This window comes from Pseudophryne corroboree (assembly GCF_028390025.1).
Source record: "Pseudophryne corroboree isolate aPseCor3 chromosome 3 unlocalized genomic scaffold, aPseCor3.hap2 SUPER_3_unloc_3, whole genome shotgun sequence".
Lineage (NCBI taxonomy): Eukaryota > Metazoa > Chordata > Amphibia > Anura > Myobatrachidae > Pseudophryne > Pseudophryne corroboree.
In genome coordinates, this window is record NW_026967519.1 from 5,096,563 (window position 1) to 5,120,926 (window position 24,364).

Consider the following 24,364-nt stretch of genomic DNA (forward strand, 5'->3'; position numbering starts at 1 on the left):
GGAGCCGCTTAGCATTGCCGAACGGGCAGTAGGAGTGTGTGGAGGGGAGCCATAGAGCAGTACGAGTAAGAGAGTGGGTGTGTGACAACTGGGGATCTGCTGACCCTCAGGAGCGTGAGGGTGTGTGAAAACAGGATTTATATAACCTACCGGTAAATCCTTTTCTCGTATCCGTAGAGGATGCTGGGGTTCCATTTAGTACCATGGGGTATAGACAGATCCACTAGGAGCCACTGGCACTTTAAGAGTTTAATAGTGTGGACTGGCTCCTCCCTCTATGCCCCTCCTACCAGACTCAGTCTAGAAACTGTGCCCGAGGAGACGGACATACTTCGAGAGAAGGAAATACACAGATAGTGGTGAGATTCACACCAGCTCACACATAACAAAAGGAAAGTCATGCTACCCAACTTGAAACGATTCAGCAACGACTGAACCAACAATACTTAAAAGTAACAAGCAGGAATACGAAGCACTGGGCGGGCGCCCAGCATCCTCTACGGACTACAAGAAAAGGATTTACGGGTAGGTTATATAAATCCTGTTTTCTCTTACGTCCTAGAGGATCCTGGGGTTCCATTTAGTACCATGGGGATGTACCAAAGCTCCCAGTACGGGAGGGAGAGTGCTGAGGGTCCTGCAGAACTGATAGACCAAACTGTAGGTCCACAGAGGCCAAAGTATCGAACTTGTAGAACTTAGCAAACGTGTTCGACCCTGACCAAGTAGCTGCCCAGCAAAGCTGAAGGATCGAGACACCCCGGGCAGCCGCCCAGGAAGTAGAGTGGCTTCAGGAGTAGAGTGGGCCTGTACAGATCTTGGAACCGGCAATCCTGCCGTAGAATAAGCATGCTGGATAGTAAGCCTGATCCCGCAAGTAATTGTCTGCTTAGACGCAGGACACCCAATCTTGTTGGGATCATAAAGGACAAATAGTGCTTCTGACTTTCTGTGATGGGCAGTTCTCTTCACATATATTTTCAAAGCACTCACAACATTCAAGTACTTTGAGGTAATTGAGGAGTCAGTAGCCACTGGCACCACAATAGGTTGGTTGATATGAAAAACAGACAACCTTTGGAAGAAATTGCTGACACGTTCTGAGCTCCGCTCTATCCTCATGGAAAATCAAGTAGTTGCTCTTATGCGACAATACCCCCAATTCTGACACACGTCTTGCAGATGCCAATGCCAACAGTGTGACCGCCTGCCAAATAAGAAACTTGACGTCCACCTCCTGTAAAGGTTCGAACCAATCCGATTGCAGGATTTGCAGCACCACATTAAGATCCCATGGTGCCGTTGGATGTGCAGAACCCCTTTCAAGAACGTCTGAACCTCAGGAAGGGAAGCCAATTGTTTCTGGAAGAAAATGGACAAAGCTGAAATCTGGACCTTTATGGAGGGCAAGCGTAGGCCCACATCCACACCAGCTTGCAGAAAGAGGAGAAACCATCCTAGTTTAAACTCCACCGTAGGAAACATCTTGGATTCACACCAAGACACATACTTTTTCCAAATCCGATGGTAATGCTTAGACGTTACTCCCTTCCTAGCTTGGATCAGAGTAGGAATTACTTTGTTCAGAATGCCCTTCCGAGCTAAGATCTGGCGTTCAACATCCATGCCGTCAAACGTAGCAGTTGGAAGTCTTGATAGGTGAACGGCCCCTGTTGCAGCAGGCCCTCGAGAAGAGGAAGAGGCCTTGGATTCTCCAGCAGTAATTCCAGAAGATCCGCGTACCAAGCCCTTCTTGGCCAGTCTGGAGTAATGAGGATCGCCTGAACTCTTGTTCTTTTTATTAGTTTGAGAATCCTTGGGATGAGTGGAAGTGGAGGGAACGCATACACTGACTGGAACACCCACAGAGTTACCAGGGTGTCCACCGCCACTGCCTGTGGGTCTCTCGACCTGGAACAGTACCTCCGAAGCTTCATGTTGAGGCGGGAGGCCATCATGTCTATTTGAGGTACACCCCAACGACTTGTTACCTCCTCAAACACCGCCGGGTGGAGGCCCCATTCTCCTGGATGGAGATCGTGTCTGCTGAGGAAGTCCGCTTCCCAGTTGTCCACTCCCGGGATGAAGACTGCTGACACCGCTACCGCGTGCTTTTCTGCCCAGAGGAGGATTCCTGTTACCTCTGACATTACCGCTCTGCTCTTCATTGCTTCCTGTCGGTTTATGTAGGACACCGTCGTTACATTGTCCGACTGAACCTGAATGGCCTGATCTTGTAGAAGATGTGCCGCTTGTAGAAGGCCGTTGTACACGGCCTTTAGTTCCAGAATGTTTATCGGAAGGACAGATTCCAGACTTGACCACTTTCCTTGGAAGTTATCCCCTTGGGTGACTGCTCCCCAACCTCCGAGAGTTGCATCTGTGGTTGGAAGGATCCAATTCAGAATCCCAAACAGTCGGCCCTCGAGAAGGTGAGAAGTTTGCAGCCACCAAGAGGAGTGAAATTCTGGCTTTCGGCGACAGGCTTATCTGCTGGTGCATGTGAAGATGAGATCCCGACCATTTGTCCAGGAGATCCAGTTGGAAGGACCGTGCATTAAATCTTCCGTACTGTAGAGCCTCGTAGGAGGCAACCATCTTCCCCAGAAGGCGAATGCACTGATGAACCAATACCCGGGCAAGCATCAGGACATCCCGGACCATTGACTGGTTCACCAACGTTTTCTCCACTGGGAGAAACACCCTCTGTACTTCCGTGTCGAGGATCATCCCCAGGAAGGACAGTCTCCTTGTCGGCTCCAAATGAGACTTTGGAAGGTTCAGGATCCATCCATGATCCTGTAGTAGTCGAGCTGAGAGAGCAATGCTCTGTAACAGCTTCTCCCTAGAAGATGCCTTTATCAGCAGATTGTCCATATATGGAATAATGTTCACTCCCTGCTTGCAGAGTAGCAGCATCATCTCTGCCATGACCTTGGTGAACACCCTCGATGCTGTGGAGAGGCCAAATGGCAGCGCCTGGAACTGATAGTCTAGCAGCGCAAATCTCAGATAAGCCTGATGAGGCGGCCAGATCGGAACGTGAAGGTACGCATCCTTGATATCCAGGGATATCAGGAATTCCGCCTCCTCCAGACCTGAGATCAACGCTCTCAGAGACTCCATCCATTCCAATTTGAATTCCCTCAAGTAGGGGTTCAATGACTTTAGGTTAAATATCAGCCTTACTGAACTGTCCGGCTTCGGTACCACAAACAGGTTGGAGTAATAACCCTTGTTTGTTAGGTGAGGTGGAACTGGAACAATCACATTTGTTTGTACCAATTTTCGAATGGCTTCCTGTAGGAGAGCACTTTGTCAGCGAAGCTGGTAAGCCGATTGAAGAATCTGAGGTGGGAGTTCTTGAAACTCCAGTCTGTACCCCTGGGTAACGTTGTCTTGTACCCAGGGGTCTAGTCATGATGATGCCCAGACGTGACTGAAATCTCTAAGTCTTGCTCCCACCAGCACGATCCCCAGGCTGGGAGGTCCACTGTCATGCTGAAGATTTGGAGGAAACAGAAGCTGGCTTCTGCTCCTGGGAACCTGTTGGTGCAGGTTTTCTAGATTTCCCCGATTACCTCTATAGAAAGTGGCAGGGGGTTTGGATTTTTAAATTTTTGCAGTCCGAAAGGACTGCATTGTACACGTAGGATAAGATTTCCTAGCCGGTGGCGCTGCTGAGGGAAGGAAAAAAGGATTTTAAAACCTACCGGTAAATCCTTTTCTCTTAGTCCATAGAGGATGCTGGGGTCCACATTAGAACCATGGGGTATAGACGGATCCGCAGGAGACATGGGCACTTTAAGACTTTCAAAGGGTGTGAACTTGCTCCTCCCTCTATGCCCCTCCTCCAGACTCCAGTTATAGGAACTGTGCCCAGGGAGACGGACATTTAGAGGAAAGGATTTATCGTTAAACTAAGGTAAGATTCATTCCAGCTCACACCTCAAGCATGCCGCACAACGTGGCATTCAACAGAACACAAGCCAACGGGCATGAACAAATGCAGCAACATGCTGACAATAACGTAACACAACATGTGTGAAACCACAACTAATAACTGCAGATACAGTACGCACTGGGACAGGCGCCCAGCATCCTCTACGGACAGAGAGAAAAGGATTTACCTTGTCGATCGCGGACATGCGACCAGTCGATCGCGACCTGCCGCCCATCCACTCGAGGTGAGGAGAGCGCAGCGCACGCCTCTCCTGCCTGGCACCCTGTCCCTCAGTCTGGTCTCCGGCAGTATCGGCGGAGTGTATAGCTCAAATCAGGTGCCGGTTCGTTAGCCAATGACAGCTCGCGGACCGGCGCCTGATTTGAGATATACACGCTGCCGTCACCGCCAGAGACCAGACTGCAGGGCGGCAGGCAGGAGAAGCGCGCGCTGCGCTCTCCACACACAGCAAAATGGTGAGGAGTACTATGGGGGCATATCTGGCACTGTGGGCACATGGCACTGTGGGGTCACATCTGTATGTGGCACTGTGGGGGCATATCTGGCACTGTGGGGGCATATCTGGCACTGTGGGGGCATATCTGTATGTCGCACTGTGGGGTCATATCTGTATCTGGCACTGTGGGGTCAAATGTGGCACTGTGGGGTCAAATGTGGCACTGTGGGGTCATATCTGTATCTGGCACTGTGGGGGCATGGCACTGTGGGGGCATATTTGTATGTGGCACTGAGGGGGCATATGTGGTACTGAGGGGGCATATGTGGCACTGTGGGGGCATATGTGGCACTGTGGGGGCATATGTGGCACTGTGGGGGCATATCTGTATCTGGCACTGTGGGGGCATATCTGTATCTGGCACTGTGGGGGCATATGTGTTTGAGGTTTTTACCTGTGGGGGCCAATGTGTTATTTCGTGCGAGACAGTCATTACACTCTGTGCAGCAAGGCTACATCCCTTTTTCTGTTATACCATGCCCACTTTTTTGTTATGCCACGCCCCTTTTTTTGGGCGCACGTGCTATTATCCCACCTCAGTAGATCACAAAAGCTTTTCAGCTTTCAAAGTAGATCGCCGACTCCAAAAGTCTGGCCACCCCTGTCCTAGAGGATGCTGGGGTCCACATTAGAACCATGGGGTCAAACCAAAGCTCTAGAACGGGCGGGAGAATGCAGAGGACTCTGCAGCACCGATTGACCAAACTTGAGGTCATCATCGGCCAGTGTATCAAACTTGTAAAACTTAGCAAAAGTGTTTGATCCCGACCAAGTAGCTGCTCTGCAAAATTGTAACGCCGAGACCCCCTGGGCAGCCGCCCAGGACGAGCCCACCTTTCTAGTAGAATGGGCCTTCACCGATTTCGGTAACGGCAATCCCGCCGTGGAATGAGCATGCTGAATCTTACTACAGATCCAGCGCGCAATGGTCTGCTTGAAAGCAGGACACCCAATCTTGTTGGGAGCATACAGGACAAACAGAGCCTCATTTTTCCTAATCTTAGCCGTTCTGGCGACATAAATTTTCAAAGCTCTGATCACATCTAGAGACTTTGACTCAACGAAGGCGTCAGTAACCACAGGTACCACAATAGGTTGGTTCATGTGGAAAGAGGAAACCACCTTTGTCAGAAATTGTTGACGTGTCCTCAATTCTGCTCTATCTTCATGGAAGATCAAATAAGGGCTTGTGAGACAAGGCCGCTAACTCAGACACCCGCCTTGCGAATGCCAAGGCCAACAGAATGACCACTTTCCAAGTGAGGAATTTCAACTCCACCTTCTGTAAAGGCTCAAACCAATGTGATTGAAGGAACTGCAACACCACATTAAGATCCCATGGTGCCACTGGAGGTTGAATGTGCAACATGCCTTTCATGAAAGTCTGTACTTCTGGAAAGGAGCTCAATTGTTTCTGAAAGAAAATCGATAAGGCTGAAATCTGCACCTTAATTGAGCCCAATTTTAGGCCCGCATCCACACCTGCTTGTAGAAACTGGAGAAAACGTCCTAGCTGAAACTCTTCCGTAGGAGCCTTCTTCGATTCACACCAAGAAAAATATTTTCTCCAAATACGGTGGTAATGCTTAGACGTTACTCCTTTCCTGGCTTGAATAAGTGTGGGAATGACTCCACTGGGAATACCCTTACGGGCTAGGATTTGGAGCTCAACAGCCATGCCGTCAAACGTAGCCGCAGTAAGTCCTGATACAAGCACGGCCCCTGCCGTAGTAGGTCCTCGCGCAGAGGAAGAGGCCAGGGATCTCCTATGAGTAATTCCTGAAGATCTGGATACCAAGCCCTCCTTGGCCAGTCTGGAACAATGAGGATCGCTCGAACCCTTGTTCTTCTTACGATCTTTAGAACTTTTGGAATGAGAGGAAGTAGAGGGAATACATACACCGACTGAAACACCCACGGGGTCACCAGTGCATCCACTGTTATTGCTTGAGGGTCTCTCGACCTGGAACAATATCTCTGAAGCTTCTTGTTGAGACGAGATGCCATCATGTCGACTTGAGGAACTCCCCAACGATTTGTCACTTCTGCGAAGACTTCTTGGTGGAGGCCCTACTCTCCTGGATGGAGATCTTGTCTGATGAGGAAGTCTGCTTCCCAGTTGTCTACTCCTGGAATGAAGATCGCCGACAGAGCGCTTGTATGTTTTTCCGCCCAGCAGAGAATCTTTGTGGCTTCTGCCATTGCTGCTCTACTTTTCGTTCTGCCCTGATGGTTTATGTACACTACTGCTGTTACACTGTCTGACTGGATCACTACGGGCAGATCTCGAAGAAGATGTTCCGCTTGTAGAAGACCGTTGTAAATGGCCCTCAACTCCAGAACGTTTATGTGGAGACAAGTTTCCTGACTTGACCATCTTCCTTGGAAGTTTTCCCCCTGTGTGACTGCTCCCCAGCCTCGGAGGCTCGCATCCGTGGTTACTAGGACCCAGTCCTGAATCCCGAACCTGCGTTTCTCGTCTATGAGGTGAGAGTTGTGCAGCCACCACAGGAGTGAAATTCTGGCTTTGGATGACAGGATTATCCTCCGGTGCATGTGTAGGTGGGATCCGGACCACTTGTCCAACAGGTCCCACTGGAACACTCTGGCATGGAACCTGCCAAACTGAATGGCCTCGTAGGCCGCAACCATCTTCCCCAGCAACCGAATGCATTGATGGATTGACACTTTGCTGGTTTCAGAATTTGTTTGACCAGACTCTGGATCTCCAGAGCCTTTTCCACTGGAAGAAAAACTCTGTAGTTCTGTGTCCAGAATCATTCTCAAAAATTACGATCGCGTCGTGGGAAGCAACTGTGACTTTGGCAAGTTTAGGAGCCAACCATGTTGTTGAAGTACTGTCAGGGAGAGTGCAATGTTTTGCACCAACCTGTCCATGGATCTCGCCTTTATCAGGAGATCGTCCAAGTACGGGATAACAGCGACTCCTTTCTGGCGAAGGAGAACCATAATTTCTGCCATCACCTTGGTGAAAATCCTCGGAGCCGTGAACAGACCAAACGGCAACGTCTGAAATTGGTAATGACAATCCTGAATTGCACATCTCAGGTAAGCCTGATGCGGAGGATAAATGGGAACATGTAAGTAGGCATCCTTTATGTCTACCGAAACCATGAAATCTCCTTCCTCCAGACTGGAGAACACTGGCCTGAGAGATTCCATCTTGAATTTGAATTTCTTCAGGTAGAAATTTAGGGATTTCAGGTTTAGGATTGGCCTGACCGAGACGTCCGGCTTCGGGACCACGAAGAGGCTTGAATAAAAACCTTCTCCCTGTTGTGACGGGGGAACCAGGATAATGACCTGATTCTGACACAACTTTCGTATTGCCTCGCTTACCACCTGCCTGTCCGGGAGAGAAACTGACAAGGCCGATTTGAAAAATCGGTGAGGGGGGACGTCTTGAAACTCCAGTTTGTACCCTTGGGACACTATTTGTATAACCCACGGGTCCAGGCCCGAACGAATCCAGAACTGACTGAAGAGTTTTAGACGTGACCCCACTGGTGCGGACTCCCGCAAGGGAGCTCCAGCGTCATGCGGTGGATTTAGCAGAAGCAGGGGAAGACTTCTGCTCCTGTGAACCCGACGAGGCCGCTGATCCCTTCCTCTACTATCAAGGAAGGAGGAGCTTCGTACTCTACTGTATTTATTGGGCCGAAAGGACTGCATCTGATAGTGAGTCGTCTTCTTTTGTTGAGGGGAAACATAAGGCAAAAAGGTTGACTTGCCTGCGGTAGCCGCAGAGACCAAATCATCTAGGCTGTCCCCAAACAAGGCACCACCTTTATAGGGGAGAGACACCATATTTTTCTTGGAGTCTGCATCAGCATTCCATTGGCGAATCCACAACGCTCTCCTAGCCGAGACCGCCATGGCATTGGCTTTTGATCCCAAAAGCCCAATATCTCTCACAGTTTCCCTTAGGAATGCTGCAGCGTCCTTGATGTAACCCAACGTAAGAAGGATGCTATCTCTATCTAGTGTATCTATATCAGATGACAAGTTATCTGACCACTTTTCAATAGCACTACTCACCCACGCACATGCAATGGCAGGCCTGAGTAGCGTACCCGCGGTCGCATAAATAGATTTTAACGTAGCTCCTTGCTTATGGTCTGGCCGGTCCTTAAGGGCCGCCGTGCCCGGTGCCGGGAGAGCTACCTTTTTAGACAATCGTGACAGGGCCCTGACCAGAACGGGGGTTGACTCCCACTTTTTCTGTCCTCGGCGGGAAAGAGATAAGCAACAGTAATCCTTTTGGGGATTTGAAACTTTTTGTCAGGGCTTTCCCAGAGCTTTTCAAACAGAGCGTTCGGTTCATGAGAGGGAGGAAACGTTACCTCCGCTTTCTTTTCTTTATACATACAGACCCTTTTGTCTGGAACAGCAGGGTCCTCTGTGACGTTTAAGACGTCCTTAATAGCCACAATCATGTACTGAATGCTCTTTGCCAATTTTGGATCTATTCTGGAATCACTATGGTCGACACTGGAATTAGTGTCGGTATCAGTGGGTATTATCTGGGCAAATGAACGTTTTTGCGACCCCGAGGGGTCCCCTGAGGAAAAAGAAGCATGGCCTTGAAACATCACATCCTCCACAGACTTTCTCCATGTCTGGGTCTGAGACTTAGACTTATTCAACCTTTTACTGATAAGACCCATATTTACATTCAAAACTTTCACCCAGTCAGGTGTCGGCGGTGCAGACAGGGCCACCCCCGCACACGTCTGTGTCCCTAATATAGCTTCCTCCGGGGAAGAACAGTCAGCCTCAGACATGTCGACACACGTGTACCAAACACCCATAGACACACCGGGCTTATAGGGGATAGACCCACAGTAAAGTCTGTCAGAGGGACACAGAGAGGATTTGCCAGCTCACAACCCAGTGCCAATAATAACAAACCTGGAAACAATTAAAGTGTTAACAGGCCTGTAGCGCTGTATAATGCCAATGCAATGCACCAAATACACTGCGCCCCACCCCGTTTTGCACCCTGATACTTGTCAGCAGTGAAGGAAAGGACCAGCGTCTCTGCAGCCTGTGGAGAGGAAATGGCGCAGAGTATTGAGCTGGGAGAGTGAGGAAGAACCCCGCCCCCGTAATGGCGCGCTTCTGTCCCGCTCTTATTAATTATACTGGCGGGGGTCAGGACAGTGCCCAGGCACTAATGTCCGCTAGTGCCAGTCAGAATGTGAGGTTTTATGCTGCCCAGGACGACCCCCCCCCCCCCCCCGCGCCCTGCAACCAATAGTGCCTGTGTGTGTGGGAGCATGGCGCGCAGCGTTCCGACCGCTGCGCGGTACTCAATATGCCGTCACTGGAGAAAAAGTCTTCTGTTCTTCTGCTACTCCTGTCTTCTGGCTCTGTAAGGGGGTGACGGCAGGCTGCGGGAGTGAGCATCCGGGAGCGCCCAGTGATCAGTACCCTCAGGGGATAATGGTGTCCTGTCAGCCAGAAGCAGAGCCATGGAACTCACAGAAGTTGGTCATACTTCTCTCCTCTGAGTCCCACGAAGCAGGGAAACTGTTGCCAGCAGCCTCCCTGAAAATAAAAAACCTAACAGAAGTCTTTTCAGAGAAACCCAGTAGAGCTCCCATGGAGTGCATCCAGTTTCACTGGGCACAATTCTAAAACTGGAGTCTAAAGGAGGGGCATAGAAGGAGGAGCCAGTTCACACCCTTTGAAAGTCTTAAAGTGCCCATGTCTCCTGTAGATCTCGTCTATACCCCATGGTTCTAATGTGGACCCCAGCATCCTCTAGGACGTATGAGAAAGTTGACTTACCCGCAGTTGCTGTGGAGATCCATGCTTCCAATGCGTTCCCAAACAGAGCCTGACCTGTAAAGGGTAGGTTCTCCACACGTTTCTTGGATTCTGCACCCGCAGACCGTTGGCGCAGCCAGAGTCCTCTGAGTGCCGAGACAGCCATGGAAGAAGCCCTCGCATTAAGGTGGCCAAGGTCCTTCATGGCCTCCTCCATGAAACCTGCAGAATCCTGTATGTGACATAAAAACAAGTCAATGTCACTCCTATCCATAGTATCCAATTCCTCTAGTAATGTGCCTGACCACCTTACTATGGCTTTAGAAATCCACGCACAAGCAATAGTGGGCCTTAACGCCACGCCTGTAGCTGTGTATAGTGATTTGAGCGTAGTCTCAATCTTGTGGCCAGCTGGCTCCTTTAAGGCGGTTGAACCAGGGACAGGTAAAACCACCTTTTTAGACAACCTAGATACAGAAGCGTCTACTATAGGTGGGTTTTCCTACTTTTTTCCTATCCTCTTCAGGGAAGGGAAAAGCAATGAGAACCCTTTTTGGGATCTGGAATTTTTTCTCTGGGTTTCCACAGTATTTTTCAAACAAGGAGTTTCACTCCTTAGAAGCGGGAAAGGTAAGGGAGGATTTCTTATTGTCTGTAAATTAAGCCTCCTCTACCTGCTCAGGTACTTTTTTAGTAATGTGTAAAATGTCCATAATGGCCTCAATCATGAGTTGATTGCTGTAAAACCTGCGTTACATTCTCATTATGTGTTATCCTAGATATCATTCCCCTTATAGAATCCACCCACGCGGGTTAGGAGTCAGAAGGCTGAGAAGGTACATGGCAGTCCTGAGTACATGGAATAGACTCTTCAGGACAAGATACACACTCTGCAGCACAATATACAGAGTCCCTACACATGTTAATGTGAGATATACAGCCACACACAGACACACAGGAAAATGTCACACACAGATTCCCCCAGAGTACCTTCAGAGAGTCACAGAGATAATGGCGCTGGTGAGTGCTGTATCCGCTCTGAGAAGTCCCGCCCCCTGTAATGGCGTGTCTTCCTGCACTTATGAAATTATACTGGCCTGAGCTATTCTTGCAGCTAACAGCGGGATTAGCCCGTTAGCCTAGTTGACCAGTGTAGGGTATGTGCGCTGGCCCAGGACGCCCCTCACAACGCCTTACACAGTGTGTCCGCTAAGCCTTCCGGAGCACAGCCTGTCAGAGCTGCGCTCCCACGCTTATGCCACCATTCCCAACTGCGACCCGCTTACCGAGACGTCAGCGTCATACTCACCACTCTTCTTTCTTTTGGCTCTGTTAGGGAATGGCGGCCGTGCTGCGGGAGTGTGCGGTCGCCTCGTGGGCTTGCGATCAGCACCCTCAGGAGCTCTGTGTCCTGTCAGCGGAGATAGAGAACCATTACCTTCTAGAGATGGTTCCCACTCCCCCCCTAAGTCCCACGAAGCAGGGAGGCTGTTCTTAGAAAAACAATAAAACTAGGAAAACTCCTAGGAGCTCCCCTAGCTGTGACCGGCTCCTCCGGGCACATTTTTTAAACTGAGTCTGGTAGGAGGGGCATCGAGGGAGGAGCCAGCCCACACTATTAAACCCTTAAAGTGCCTATGGCTCCGAAGGGACCCATCTATACCCCATGGTACTAAATGGAACCCCAGCATCCTCTAGGAAGTAAGAGAAAAAAAAGTCACAAGAGAATTCATGGGTAATGACAAAATAAGTCTCATCTCATTAACCAGTGATTGAATCACCATGGTAATGTCTTCTGAACTGAAGTAGGAGATACACCAGAGAGTGTTGGGGGAAGACTGGTCAGATCTCTGGGCTGGTAACACACAGTAACATGATGGGGGAGAGCAGGAGTATAATAGGGGCTGATGGCTCCTGATGTATGAGATACACCAGAGAGTGTGGGGAGGAGACTGGTCAGATCTCTGGGCTGGTAACACAGTGACATGATGTGAGGGGGAGAGCAGGAGTATAATAGGGGCCGATGGCTCCTGATGTAAGAGATACACTTTTAAGAATGTAGTTGAAGCGGCTAACAATATCTGTAACCTTTTCTTAGCCAATGGTCATGTTTGATCTTATTTTGAAATGGTTTCCGGGGCCTTGTTCTCTGTGGTATAAAACTGAAAGACTGCAAGACACAAGTTGCCTCAGGCTTTGGTGTACAGCCCATCAACCTGTTGACAGCAGGATCTGATTATAACCAGCGTGGATGTGAGGATGAGGCCCTGAATACTACAGCCACTTGAACATATCTGTTGCTAAGTACCATTCAATGTTATAAAGCATATTTTAATGGATATACTGTTGTCTGCTTTCTTTAACTTCATGTATCCAAAGAATCCAGTTTCACCGGGAACATTAATGGTGTAAGAAGTGGGATACAAGGCGTTAAATAGCAGACATGTTTTTTTTAAGGAACGGTTTAGTGGTTTGGATGTTAAATGTAAAATTAAGTTTAAGAAACCCTTGTGGCTCAATTAAGTCAACAGCTGTCAAGCCATGCTGAGGAGGAAGCTTGTGAAGCATTCTCAGCCTGTGCACGGTGAGAACAGCTGTCGGGCCATGCTGAGGAGGAAGCTTGTGAAGCATTCTCAGCCTGTACACGGTGAGAACGCTAGTATAGTTGTACAAAATGTTGGAAACAGATTTATCTGCATCTTTATGTATAATTCTTAGTCCGACTGAACATGGCAAGCAGCTTGCAGAGCAGGAAATGACAGAAGAAGCTGACACACACACACACACACACACACACACACACACACACACACACACACACACACACACACCACATAATGTTACTTGTGTGCCAAGTCACAACTCTGACACTGAGCGGCAGATGCGATCATATGTTGTAGATGATACTTTGAAAAGAAGAAATATAAAAGGTTGTCAAAGTGTGCGCTGTGATTGTAAAACGAGACTGGGCATCCTCAAAATATTCTGACAATGGGTTTGCACATGTTGAAGAGACCAGAGAGTAATGCTAGAGACAGTGCACCTACAAGACTGGCCCCCTACCCACACAAGAGCGTAATAAGTATTTGTTACTCACCTGTGCAGATACCTGTAGGGATCTCCCCTTCCATACACTGCTGATCACCCCTCACACACGTCTCTTCTTCCTCCTCCTTTATATCTTCTGCTTTTATATCGGTCACATTGGGCTCTTCTTCTCCCCCAGATCTTCCTCCTTAATATTAGACAGATCTTTACCCTAAAAAACACATAAAATGGACGCTTGGTTATTGCCAGACATCATATTTTCAGACACTCCCATAGTTGCTGTACAGATCATATAGTGCATGTTTTCTCAACCATCCCTTCCCCCTCTTTGCATTCACTGGGGGAGATTCAAATGTTTGAAAAGTCAGTTGGGTGTCTGTTTCTTCCTGTCTATTAGATAGGTAAAAACAGACACCCAACCGACTTTTCAAACATTTAAATCTCCCCCCATGTGTGCTGTTTGTACCCCCAGCATTTGTAATGAAATACATGTGTAATTAATATAATTGCTAATAGATAAAATATTAAGAGCAATTACAAATAAAACCAATAAATAAGATTTGAAAAAATAATACAATAGAACTAATTGTCCATATATAATTCTCACATATTACAATTTATAAAAATTTAAAATGTACAAGAAAATAGGATTTTAATACCTACCGGTAAATCCTTTTCTCTTAGTCCGTAGAGGATGCTGGGGTCACATTAAGAACCATGGGGTATAGGTGGGATCCGCAGGATACATGGGAACTTTAAGACTTTCAAAGGGTGAAAACTGGCTCCTCCCTCTATGCCCCTCTTCCAGACCTCAGTTATAGGAACTGTGCCCAGGGAGACGGACATTTCGAGGAAAGGATTTTCTGTTAAATTAAGGTGAGATTCATACCAGCTCACACCTCAAGCATGCCGCACCACATGGCAGTCAAAAGAACACAAGCCGACGGGCATGAACAATTGCAGCAACATGCTGACAAGAAACGTAACACAACGTGTGTAACCACAACTAATAACTGCAGATACAGTACGCACTGGGACGGGCGCCCAGCATCCTCTACGGACTAAGAGAAAAGGATTTACCGGTAGGTATTAAAATCCTATTTTCTCATACATCCTAGAGGATGCTGGGGTCACATTTAGAACCATGGGGTTATACCAAAGCTCTAGAACAGGCGGGAGAATGCGGATGACTCTGCAGCACCGATTGACCAAACTTGAGGTCATCATCGGCCTGGGTATCAAACTTGTAAAACTTTACAAAAGTGTTTGATCCAGACCAAGTAGCTGCTCTGCATAGCTGCAAAGCCGAGAACCCCCGGGCAGCCGCCCAGGACGAGCCCACTTTTCTAGTAGAATGGGCCTTCACCGAATTCGGTAAAGGCAATCCTGCCGTGAAATGAGCATGCTGAATTGTACAACAGATCCAGCGCGCAATGGTCTGCATGGAAGCAGGACACCCAATCTTGTTGGGAGCACACAGAACAAACAGAGCCTCTGTTTTCCTAACCTGAGCCGTTCTGACCACATCCAGAAACTTTGACTCAACGAAGGCATCAGTGGCCACAGGCACCACAATAGGTTGGTACATGTGGAAAGATGAAACCACCTTCGGCAGAAATTGTTAACTTGTCCTCAATTCTTCATGGAAGATCAAATAAGGGCTCTTGTGAGACACGGCCGCTAACTCAGACATCCGCCTTGCAGATGCCAAGGCCAAAAGGATGACCACTTTCCAGGTGAGGAACTTCAACACCACCCTCTGTAAAGGATCAAACCAATGTGATTGAAGGAACTGCAACAACACATTAAGATTCCATGGTGCCACTGGAGGCACAAATGGAGGTTGGATGTGCAACACGCCTTTCACGAAAGTCTGAACTTCTGGAAGGGAGGCCAATTGTTTGAAAGAAAACCGATAAGGCTGAAATCTGTACCTTAACTGAGCCCAATTTTAGGCCCGCATCCACACCTCCTTGTAGGAAATGGAGAAAACGTCCTAGCTGAAACTCTTCCGTAGGAGCCTTCTTGGATTCACACAGAAGAAACATATTTTCTCCAAATACGGTGGTAATGTTTAGACGTTACCCCTTTTCTAGCCTGAATAAGTGTGGGAATAACTTGACTGGGAATACCCTTACGGCTAGGATTTGGCATTCAACCGCCATGACGTCAAACGTAGCCGCGGTAAGTCTTGATACACGCACGGCCCCTGCTGTAACAGGTCCTCGCGCAGAAATCTCCTATGAGTAATTCCAGAAGATCTGGATACCAAGCCCTCCTTGGCCAGTCTGGGACAATGAGGATTGCTCAAATCTTTGTTCTTCTTATGATCTTTAGAACTTTTGGATGATAGGAAGTAGAGGGAATACATACACCGACTGAAACACCCATAGTGTCACCAGTGCATCCACTGTTATTGCTTGAGGGTCCCTTGACCTGGAACAATATCTCTGAAGCTTCTTGTTGAGACTAGATGCCATCATGTCTACTTGAGGAATTCCCCAACGACTTGTCACCTCTGTGAAGACTTCTTGGTGGAGGCCCCACTCTCCTGGATGGAGATCGTGTCTGCTGAGGAAGTCTGCTTCCCAGTTGTCCACTCCTGGAATGAAGATCGCTTGTAGAAGGCTGTTGTAAATGGCCCTTAACTCCAGAACATTTATGTGGAGACAAGTCTCCTGACTTGACCATCTCCCTTGGAAGTTTTCCCCCTCTGCGACTGCTCCCCAGCCTCGGAGACTTGCATCCATGGTTACTAGGATCCAGTCCTGGATCCCGAACCTGCGCCCCTCTAGGAGGTGAGAGCTGTGCAGCCACCACAGGAGTGAGATTCTGGTCTTGGAAGACAGCATTATCCTGCATGTGTAGGTAGGATCCGGATCATTTGTCCAACAGGTCCCACTGGAACACTCTGGCATGGAACCTGCCAAACTGAATGGCCTCGTAGGCCGCAACCATTCCCCAGCAACCGAATGCATTGATGGATTGACACTATTGCTGGCTTTAGAATTTGTTTGACAATACTCTGAAGTTCCAGAGCCTTTTCCACTGGAAGAAAATTTTTTTTTGTAAGTTCTGTGTCCAGTATCATTCCCTAAAAACGACAACCGCGTCGTTGGAAACAACTGTGATTTGGGTCAGTTTAGGAGCCAACCATGATGTTGAAGAACTGTCAGGGAGAGTGCAATGTTTTGCACCAACTGGTCCCTGGATCTCGCTTTTATCAGGAGATTGTCCAAGTACGGGATAATCGTGACTCCTTGCTTGCGAAGGAGAACCATCATTTCCGCCATCGCCTTGGTGAAAATCCTCGGAGCCGTGGACAGACCAAACGGCAACGTCTGAAATTGATAATGACAATCCTGAATTGTAAACTTCAGGTAAGCTTGATGCGGAGGAAAAATGGGAACATGTAAGTAGGCCCGAAACCATGAAATCTCCTTCCTCCAGACTGGAGATCACTGCCCTGAGAGATTCCGTCTGGAATTTGAATTTCTTTAGGTAGAAACTGAGGGATTTCAGGTTTAGGATTGGCCTGACCGAGCCGTCCGGCTTTGGGACCATGAAGAGGCTTGAATAAAAGCCTTCTCTCTGTTGTGACGGGGGAACCAGGATAATGACCTGATTCTGACACAACTTTTGTATTGCGTCGCATACTACCTCCCTGTCCAGAGGAGATACTGGTAAGGCCTATTTGAAAAATCTGCGAGGGGGAACGTCTTGAAACTCCAGTTTGTACCCGTGGGACACTATTTGTAAAACCCACGGGTCCAGGTCCGAACGAATCCAGAACTGACTTAATAGTATTAGACGTGCCTCCACCGGTGCAGGCTCCCACAAGAGAGCTCCAGCGTCATGCGATGGATTTGGCAGAAGCAGGGGAAGACTTCTGCTCCTGCAAACCCGACAAGGCTGGTGATCTTTTACCTCTTCCCCTTCCTCTACTAGCAAGGAAGGAAGAGCCTCGTCCTCTTCTGTATTTATTGGGCCGAAAGGACTGCATTTGATAGTGGTGCATTTTCTTTTGTTGTTGAGGAATAGAAGGTAAAAAGGATGATTTACCCACGGTAGCCGTAGATACCAAATCATCGAGGCCATCCCCAAACAAGACACCACCTTTATAAGGAAGAGACACCATATTTTTATTGGGAGTCTGCATCAGCATTCCATTAGTGAATCCACAATGCTCGCCTAGCTGAGACCACCATGGCATTGGCTTTTGATCCCAAATGGCCAATATATCTCGCAGTTTCCTTTAGGAATGCTGCAGCGTCGTCGATATAACCCAGCGTCAAGAGGATGCTATCCCTATCCAGTGAATCTATATCAGATGACAAGTTATCTGACCACTTTTCAATAGCACTACTCACCCACGCAGATGCAATGGCAGGTCTGAGTAGCGTACCCGTGGTCGCATAAAATAAGATTTTAAACCTACCGGTAAATCTTTTTCTCGTAGTCCGTAGAGGATGCTGGGGACTCCGTAAGGACCATGGGGAGAGACGGGCTCCGCAGGAGACATGGGCACTTTAAGAAAGACTTTAGATCTGGGTGTGCATTGGCTCCTCCCTCTATGCCCCTCCTCCAGACCTCAGTTAGAGAAACTGTGCCCAGAGGAGACGGACAGTACGAGGAAAGGATTTTTGTTAATCCAAGGGCAAGATTCATACCAGCCACACCAATCACACTGTATAACTTGTGATATACTCCCCAGGATGCTGGGGACTCCGTAAGGACCATTGGGATTATACCAAAGCTCCAAAAACGGGCGGGAGAGTGCGGATGACTCTGCAGCACCGACTGAGCAAACAGGAGGTCCTCCTAAGCCAGGGTATCAAACTTGTAAAACCTTGCAAGGTGTTTGAACCCGACCAAGTAACCACTCGGCCCAGCTGTAGTGCCGAGACCCCTCGGGCAGCCGCCCAAGAAGAGCCCACCTTCCTAGTGGAATGGGCCTTGACCAATTTAGGTAACGGCAATCCAGCCGTTTCACGCTCGCTGAATCGTGTTACAGATCCAGTAAGCAATAGTCTGCTTTGACGCAGGAGCGCCAACCTTGTTGGCTGCATACAGGACAAACAGTGCTTCTGTTTTTTCTGACTCTAGCCGTTCTGGCTACGTAAGTTTTCAAAACCCTGACTACATCAAGGGACTCGGAATCCTCCAAGTCACGCGTAGCCACAGGCACCACAATAGGTTGGTTCACATGAAAAGATGACACCACCTTAGGCAAGAATTGAGGACGGTTCCGCAATTCTGCTGTATCCATATGGAAAAAAAACAGATAGGGGCTTTTATGAGACAAAGCCCCAATTCAGACACTCGCCTAGCCGAAGCCAAGGCCAACAACATGACCACCTTTCAAGTGAGATATTTTCACTCCACCATTTTAAGTGGTTCAAAACAGTGCGCCTTAAGGAAACTCAACACCACGTTAAGGTCCCAAGGTGCCACCGGAGGTACAAAAGGAGGCTGAATATGCAGCACTCCCTTCACAAAAGTCTGTACTTCTGGGAGAGAAGCCAATTCTTTTTGAAAGAAATTGGATAAGGCCGAAATCTGAACCTTAATGGAGTCTAATTCTAGGCCCAAATTCACTCCAATTTATAGGAAGTGAAGGAAAACGGCCCAAATGGAATTCTTCTGTTGGAGTATTCCTGGCCTCACACCAAGAAACATATTTCCGCCATATACGGTGATAATGTTTAGTTGTCACGTCTTTCCTAGCCTTTATCAGCGTAGGAATGACCTCATCCGGAATGCCCTTTTCCGCTAGGATCCGGCGTTCAACCGCCATGCCGTCAAACGCAGCCGTGGTAAGTATTGGAAACAGGTCCTGTCTTAGAGGAAGATGCCACTGATCTTCTGTGAGCATTCTTCTGCAGATCCGGATATCAGGCCCTTCGTGGCCAATCTGGAACAATGAGAATTGTCTGCACTCCTCTTTTTCTTATTATTCTCAACACATTTGGGATGAGAGGAAGAGGAGGAAACACATAGACCGACTGGAACACCCACGGTGTCACTAGGGCGTCCCAGCTACCGTCTGAGGGTCTACTGACCTGGCGCAATATCTTTTCAGCTTTTTGTTGAGGCGGGACGTCCTCATGTCTATTTGGGGCAGTCCCTACTGACTGCAATCTGTGTGAAGACATCCTGATGAAGTCCCCACTCCTGGATGCAGGTCGTGTCTGCTGAGGAAGTCTGCTTCCCAGTTGTCCACTCCAGGAATGAACACTGCTGACAGTGCGCTTACATGATTTTTCGCCCAGCGAAGAATCCTGGTGGCTTCTTGCCACTCTGCTCCTTGTGCCGCCCTGGCGGTTTACATGAGCCACTGCGGTGATGTTGTCTGATTGGATCAGAACTGGTAAGTCGCGAAGCAAGGTCTCCGCTTGACGAAGGGCATTGTATATGGCCCTCAGCTCCAGGACGTTGATGTGAAGACAAGTCTCTTGACTTGACCCAAGACCCTGGAAGTTTTTCTTCTGTGTGACTGCTCCCCAACCTTGGAGGCTCGCGTCCATGGTCACCAGAATCCAGTCCTGAATGCCGAACCTGCGGCCCCCTAGAAGGTGAGCACCCTCACAGGAGAGATACCCTGGCCCTGGGGGACAGGGCGATCAACTGATGAATCTGTAGATGTGATTCGGACCACTTACCAGTAGTTCCCATTGGAAGGCTTTGTATGAAGCCACCATCTTTTCCAGGACTCGAGTGCAGTAATGCACTGACACCTGTTTTGGCTTCAATAGGTTCCTGACAAGAGTCATGAGTTCCTGAGCCTTTTCTATCTGCAGATAAACCCTTTTCTGGACCGTATCCAGAATCATGCCCAAGAAATTCAGACCAGTTGTAGGAATCAACTGCGACATCGGGATATTGAGAAAACAGCTGTGTTGCTATAACACCTTCAGTGAAAGTGATACGCTGTTTAGTAACTGCTCTCTTGATCTCGCTTTTATGAGGAGATCATCCAAGTACGGGATAATTGCGACATCCTGCTTGCGCAGGAGCACCATCATTTCCGCCATTACCTTGGTGAAAATCCTCGGTAGAAAACCCTGGTAATGACAACCTATACCGCAAATCTTAGGTACGCCTGATGAGGTGGATATATGGGAACATGAAGGTATGCATCCTTTATGTCCAGGGATACCATAAAATCTCCTCCTTTCTAGGCTGGCGATGACCGCTCTGAGCGATTGCACCTTGAACTTGAACCTTTTCAAGTATAGGTTCAAGGATTTTAAATGTAAAATGGGTCTGACCAAACCGTCCGGTTTCGGGACTACTAACAGGGTTGATTTACTACCCCATCTCATGTAGAAGTAGGGGAACTTTGACCACCACCTGTTTATGATACACTTTGTGAATGGCAATTAACAGTCGCTCCCTTTCTGGGGGAAAAGCTGTTAAGGCCGATTTTAGAAACCGGCTTGTAACCCTGGGAAATAATTTCTATTCCCCCGGGATCCACCTGTGAGTGAAACCAGATGTGGCTGACCAGTCGAAGGCGTGCCCCCCTGTGGCGGACTCCCTCAGCGGAGTTCCCGCATCACGCTGTGGATTTTATAGAGGCCGGGGAGGACTTCTGCTCCTGGGAACTAGCTGTGGTTGGCAGCTTGTTTTCCCTGACCTTACCTCTGGCAAGAAAAGACTATCTTCGTACTCTCTTGTTTTTATATAACCGAAAGGACCGCATGTGTTAATGTGTTTTCTTAGGCCAGGGGTGGGGAAGCCGTCTGGTCCGGCCCACCAGCTTGTGTCAGTGAGACACGCTGCCGCTCAGTCCGGCCGCAGCGTGTCTCAGCTGTCAGAGAACAGGGAGGAGAGCGCGGCTGTCAAGTGGGAGCGGCGGCGTGTAGTACTTCAAACCAGCCGCCGGTCCGTGAGCCAATCAGAGCTCGCGGACCGGCAGCCAATCAGAAGCCGCGGCTGCCGGTCCACGAGCTCTGATTGGCTCTCGAACCGGCGGCTGGTTTGAAGTACTACACGCCGCCGCAGCCTGACATAGCCGCGCTCTCCTCCCTGCCCCGACAGCCGCGCTCTCCTCCGTGTCCCACGGTAAGCAGCACGGAGGGGAGAGGGGAGGACATCTGTATACCTGGCACTGTGAGGGGCATCTGTATACCTGGCACTGTGAGGGGCATCTGTATACCTGGCACTGTGGGGGCATCTGTATACCTGGCACTGTGGGGGCATCTGTATACCTGGCACTGAGGGGGCATCTGTATACCTGGCACTGTGGGGGCATCTGTATACCTGGCACTGTGGGGGCATCTGTATACCTGGCACTGTGGGGGCATCTGTATACCTGGCACTGTGGGGGCATCTGTATACCTGGCACTGTGGGGGCATCTGTATACCTGGCACTGTGAGGGGCATTTTTATTCCTGGCACTGTGGGGGCATCTGTATAACTGGCACTGTGAGGGGCATCTGTATAACTGGCACTGTGAGGGGCATCTGTATAACTGGCACTGTGAGGGGCATCTGTATAACTGGCACTGTGAGGGGCATCTGTATAACTGGCACTGTGAGGGGCATTTGTATACCTGGCATTGTGGGTGCATTTGTGGATCTGGCACCGCACTATTGGGGGCATATGTGTATCGCGCCCCATTTTAACTGGCCACACACATTTTTTTGGCGCGCGCGCACACAGTACCTCTGGGGGGCAGACCTACTGGGGGGAAGGGTCATTTTTTAAGTTGACAATTTTTGTATGGCCCCCGAAGGATTTTATAAATATCCAAATGGCCCTCGGTAGAAAAAAAGGTTCCCCACTCCTGTCTTAGGCTGTGAGGAAATACATGGCAAAAATTTTATTCAGTTGCAGTAGTTGTGGAGACCAGGTCCGAGAGACCTTCCCCAACCAATTCCTCACCCTTGTAAGGTAAAACCTCCATATGCCTTCTGTCCATTGCCGGGTCCATAGGACTCGTCTAGCAGAAATCGACATAGCGGTGATTTCTAGAACTCAGTAGGCCAATTTCTCTTTGAACATTTCCCAAATTTAAGACAGCATCCTTAATATGACCCAGGGTTTATGAAACGGTATCCTTATCCAGGGTATTCATTTCCGACACTAACGCCGGGTTGAGTAAGGTACTAGATTGTGTAAATGGACTTCCAGGTAGCCTACTGTCTGCGATCAGCAGGATCCCTGAGGGTAGCCATAATGGCAGCGCTACCTTTTTTGGATACGCGTGTCCAAGCTTTTTTCCCTCTTGGGGAAGATTCTCACCGTATCCTGTCCTTAGTCGGGAACGGATACGCCCTAAGAATCCATTTTTGCGAAACTGCAGTTTCTTGTCTGGAGATTTCCAAGCCTTTTCAATAACTCGTTCATGAGATGGGGGAAGTTTACCTCAGGTTTCTTTACCCTATACATGTGCACCCTCATGTCAGGGACAGGGGGTTTGATATGCAAATCATCTTTTATTACAATAATCATATATTGAATACTTTTAGCCAATTTTGGCTGTAACTTTGCATCATCGTAGTCGACACTGGAGTCAGAATCCGTGTCGGTATCTGTGACTATTATTTGGGATAGTGGGCGCTTTTGAGACCCTGAAGGCCTCTGCGACATAGGGACAGACATGGGTTGACTCCCTGGCTGTTCCTTCTCATCTTTTGTGCAATAAATTTACATTAGCACTTAAAACATTCCACATATCCATCCAGTCAGGTGTCGGCGTTGTCGACGGAGACACCACATTCATTTGTTCCCCCTCCTCCCTAGGAGAGCCTTTTACCTCAGACATTTCGACACACGCGTACCGACACACCACACACTCAGGGAATCCTCTTATCTGAAGACAGTTCCCCCACAAGGACCTTTGGAGAGACAGAGAGAGAGTATGCCAGCACACACCCCAGCGCTATATGACCCAGGAAAAACCACAATAAACATATGTTTACCCAGTAGCACTTTGTATAAATGTATATATGCGCCTAATTATGTGCCCCCCCCCTCTTCTTTAAAACCCTCTTTAACCGTGGTATAAGCAGGGGAGAGTCCGGGGAGCTTCCTCTCAGCTGTGCTGTGGAGAAAATGGCGCTGGTGAGTGCTGAGGGAGAAGCACCGCCCCCTCTGCGGCGGGCTTCTGTCCTGATCAAATATACTGAAAACTGGCGGGGGTATATATATATATATATATATATATATATATATATACACACATACATATACAGGTTGAGTATCCCTTATCCAAAATGCTTGGGACCAGAACTATTTTGGATATCGGATTTTTCCGTATTTTGGAATAATTGCATACCATAATGAGATATCATGGTGATGGGACCCAAGTCTAAGCACAGAATGCATTTATGTTTCATATACACCTTATACACACAGCCTGAAGGTACTTTTAGTCAATATTTTTAATATCTTTGTGCATTAAACAAAGTGTGTGTACATTCACACAAATTATTTATGTTTCATATACACCTTATACACACAGCCTGAAAAAATTCAGTATTTCGGGAATATATATATATATATATATATATATATATATATATATATATATATATATATATATATATATATATATATATATATATATATATATATATATATATATATATATATATATATATATATATATAAAACAAAGCTGGCACTCCGGATACTGTGCTGTATTTGCCCAGATGCCTTCAATAATCTGTGTTGCAGCAGACAATGTAGGAATCCAATAGGAGCGGCACTCAACGGGTCTTTAGTATGAAAAGAGTAAAATCAACGGCGGAGTGACCGCCGTTGATTTACTCTTTTCATACTAAAGACCCGTTGAGTGACGCTCCTATTGGATTCCACACTTACAAACACACACACACACACACACACACACACACACACACACACACAGTGGCCAGCTGTATATATACTATTTTTGCCAGAAAATAAGATTTTACTCACCGGTAAATCTATTTCTCGTAGTCCGTAGTGGATGCTGGGAACTCCGTAAGGACCATGGGGATAGCGGCTCCGCAGGAGACTGGGCACAAAAGTAAAGCTTTAGGACTACCTGGTGTGCACTGGCTCTTCCCCCT

General features: G+C 48.3%; 1 protein-coding gene across 2 annotated transcripts in view; it reads right to left on the reverse strand.

The window, feature by feature from the left end:
• LOC134983931 (gastrula zinc finger protein XlCGF26.1-like) overlaps positions 1-24,364 on the reverse strand; it is a 56,484-nt gene that overhangs the window by 15,778 nt on the left and 16,342 nt on the right. For both annotated transcript variants that reach the window (XM_063949536.1, XM_063949535.1), the window contains one exon: positions 13,351-13,512. In XM_063949536.1, the coding sequence (XP_063805606.1) occupies positions 13,351-13,384 (34 nt within the window). In that variant the 5' untranslated portion in view covers positions 13,385-13,512. The remainder of the gene's footprint in view (positions 1-13,350; positions 13,513-24,364) is intronic.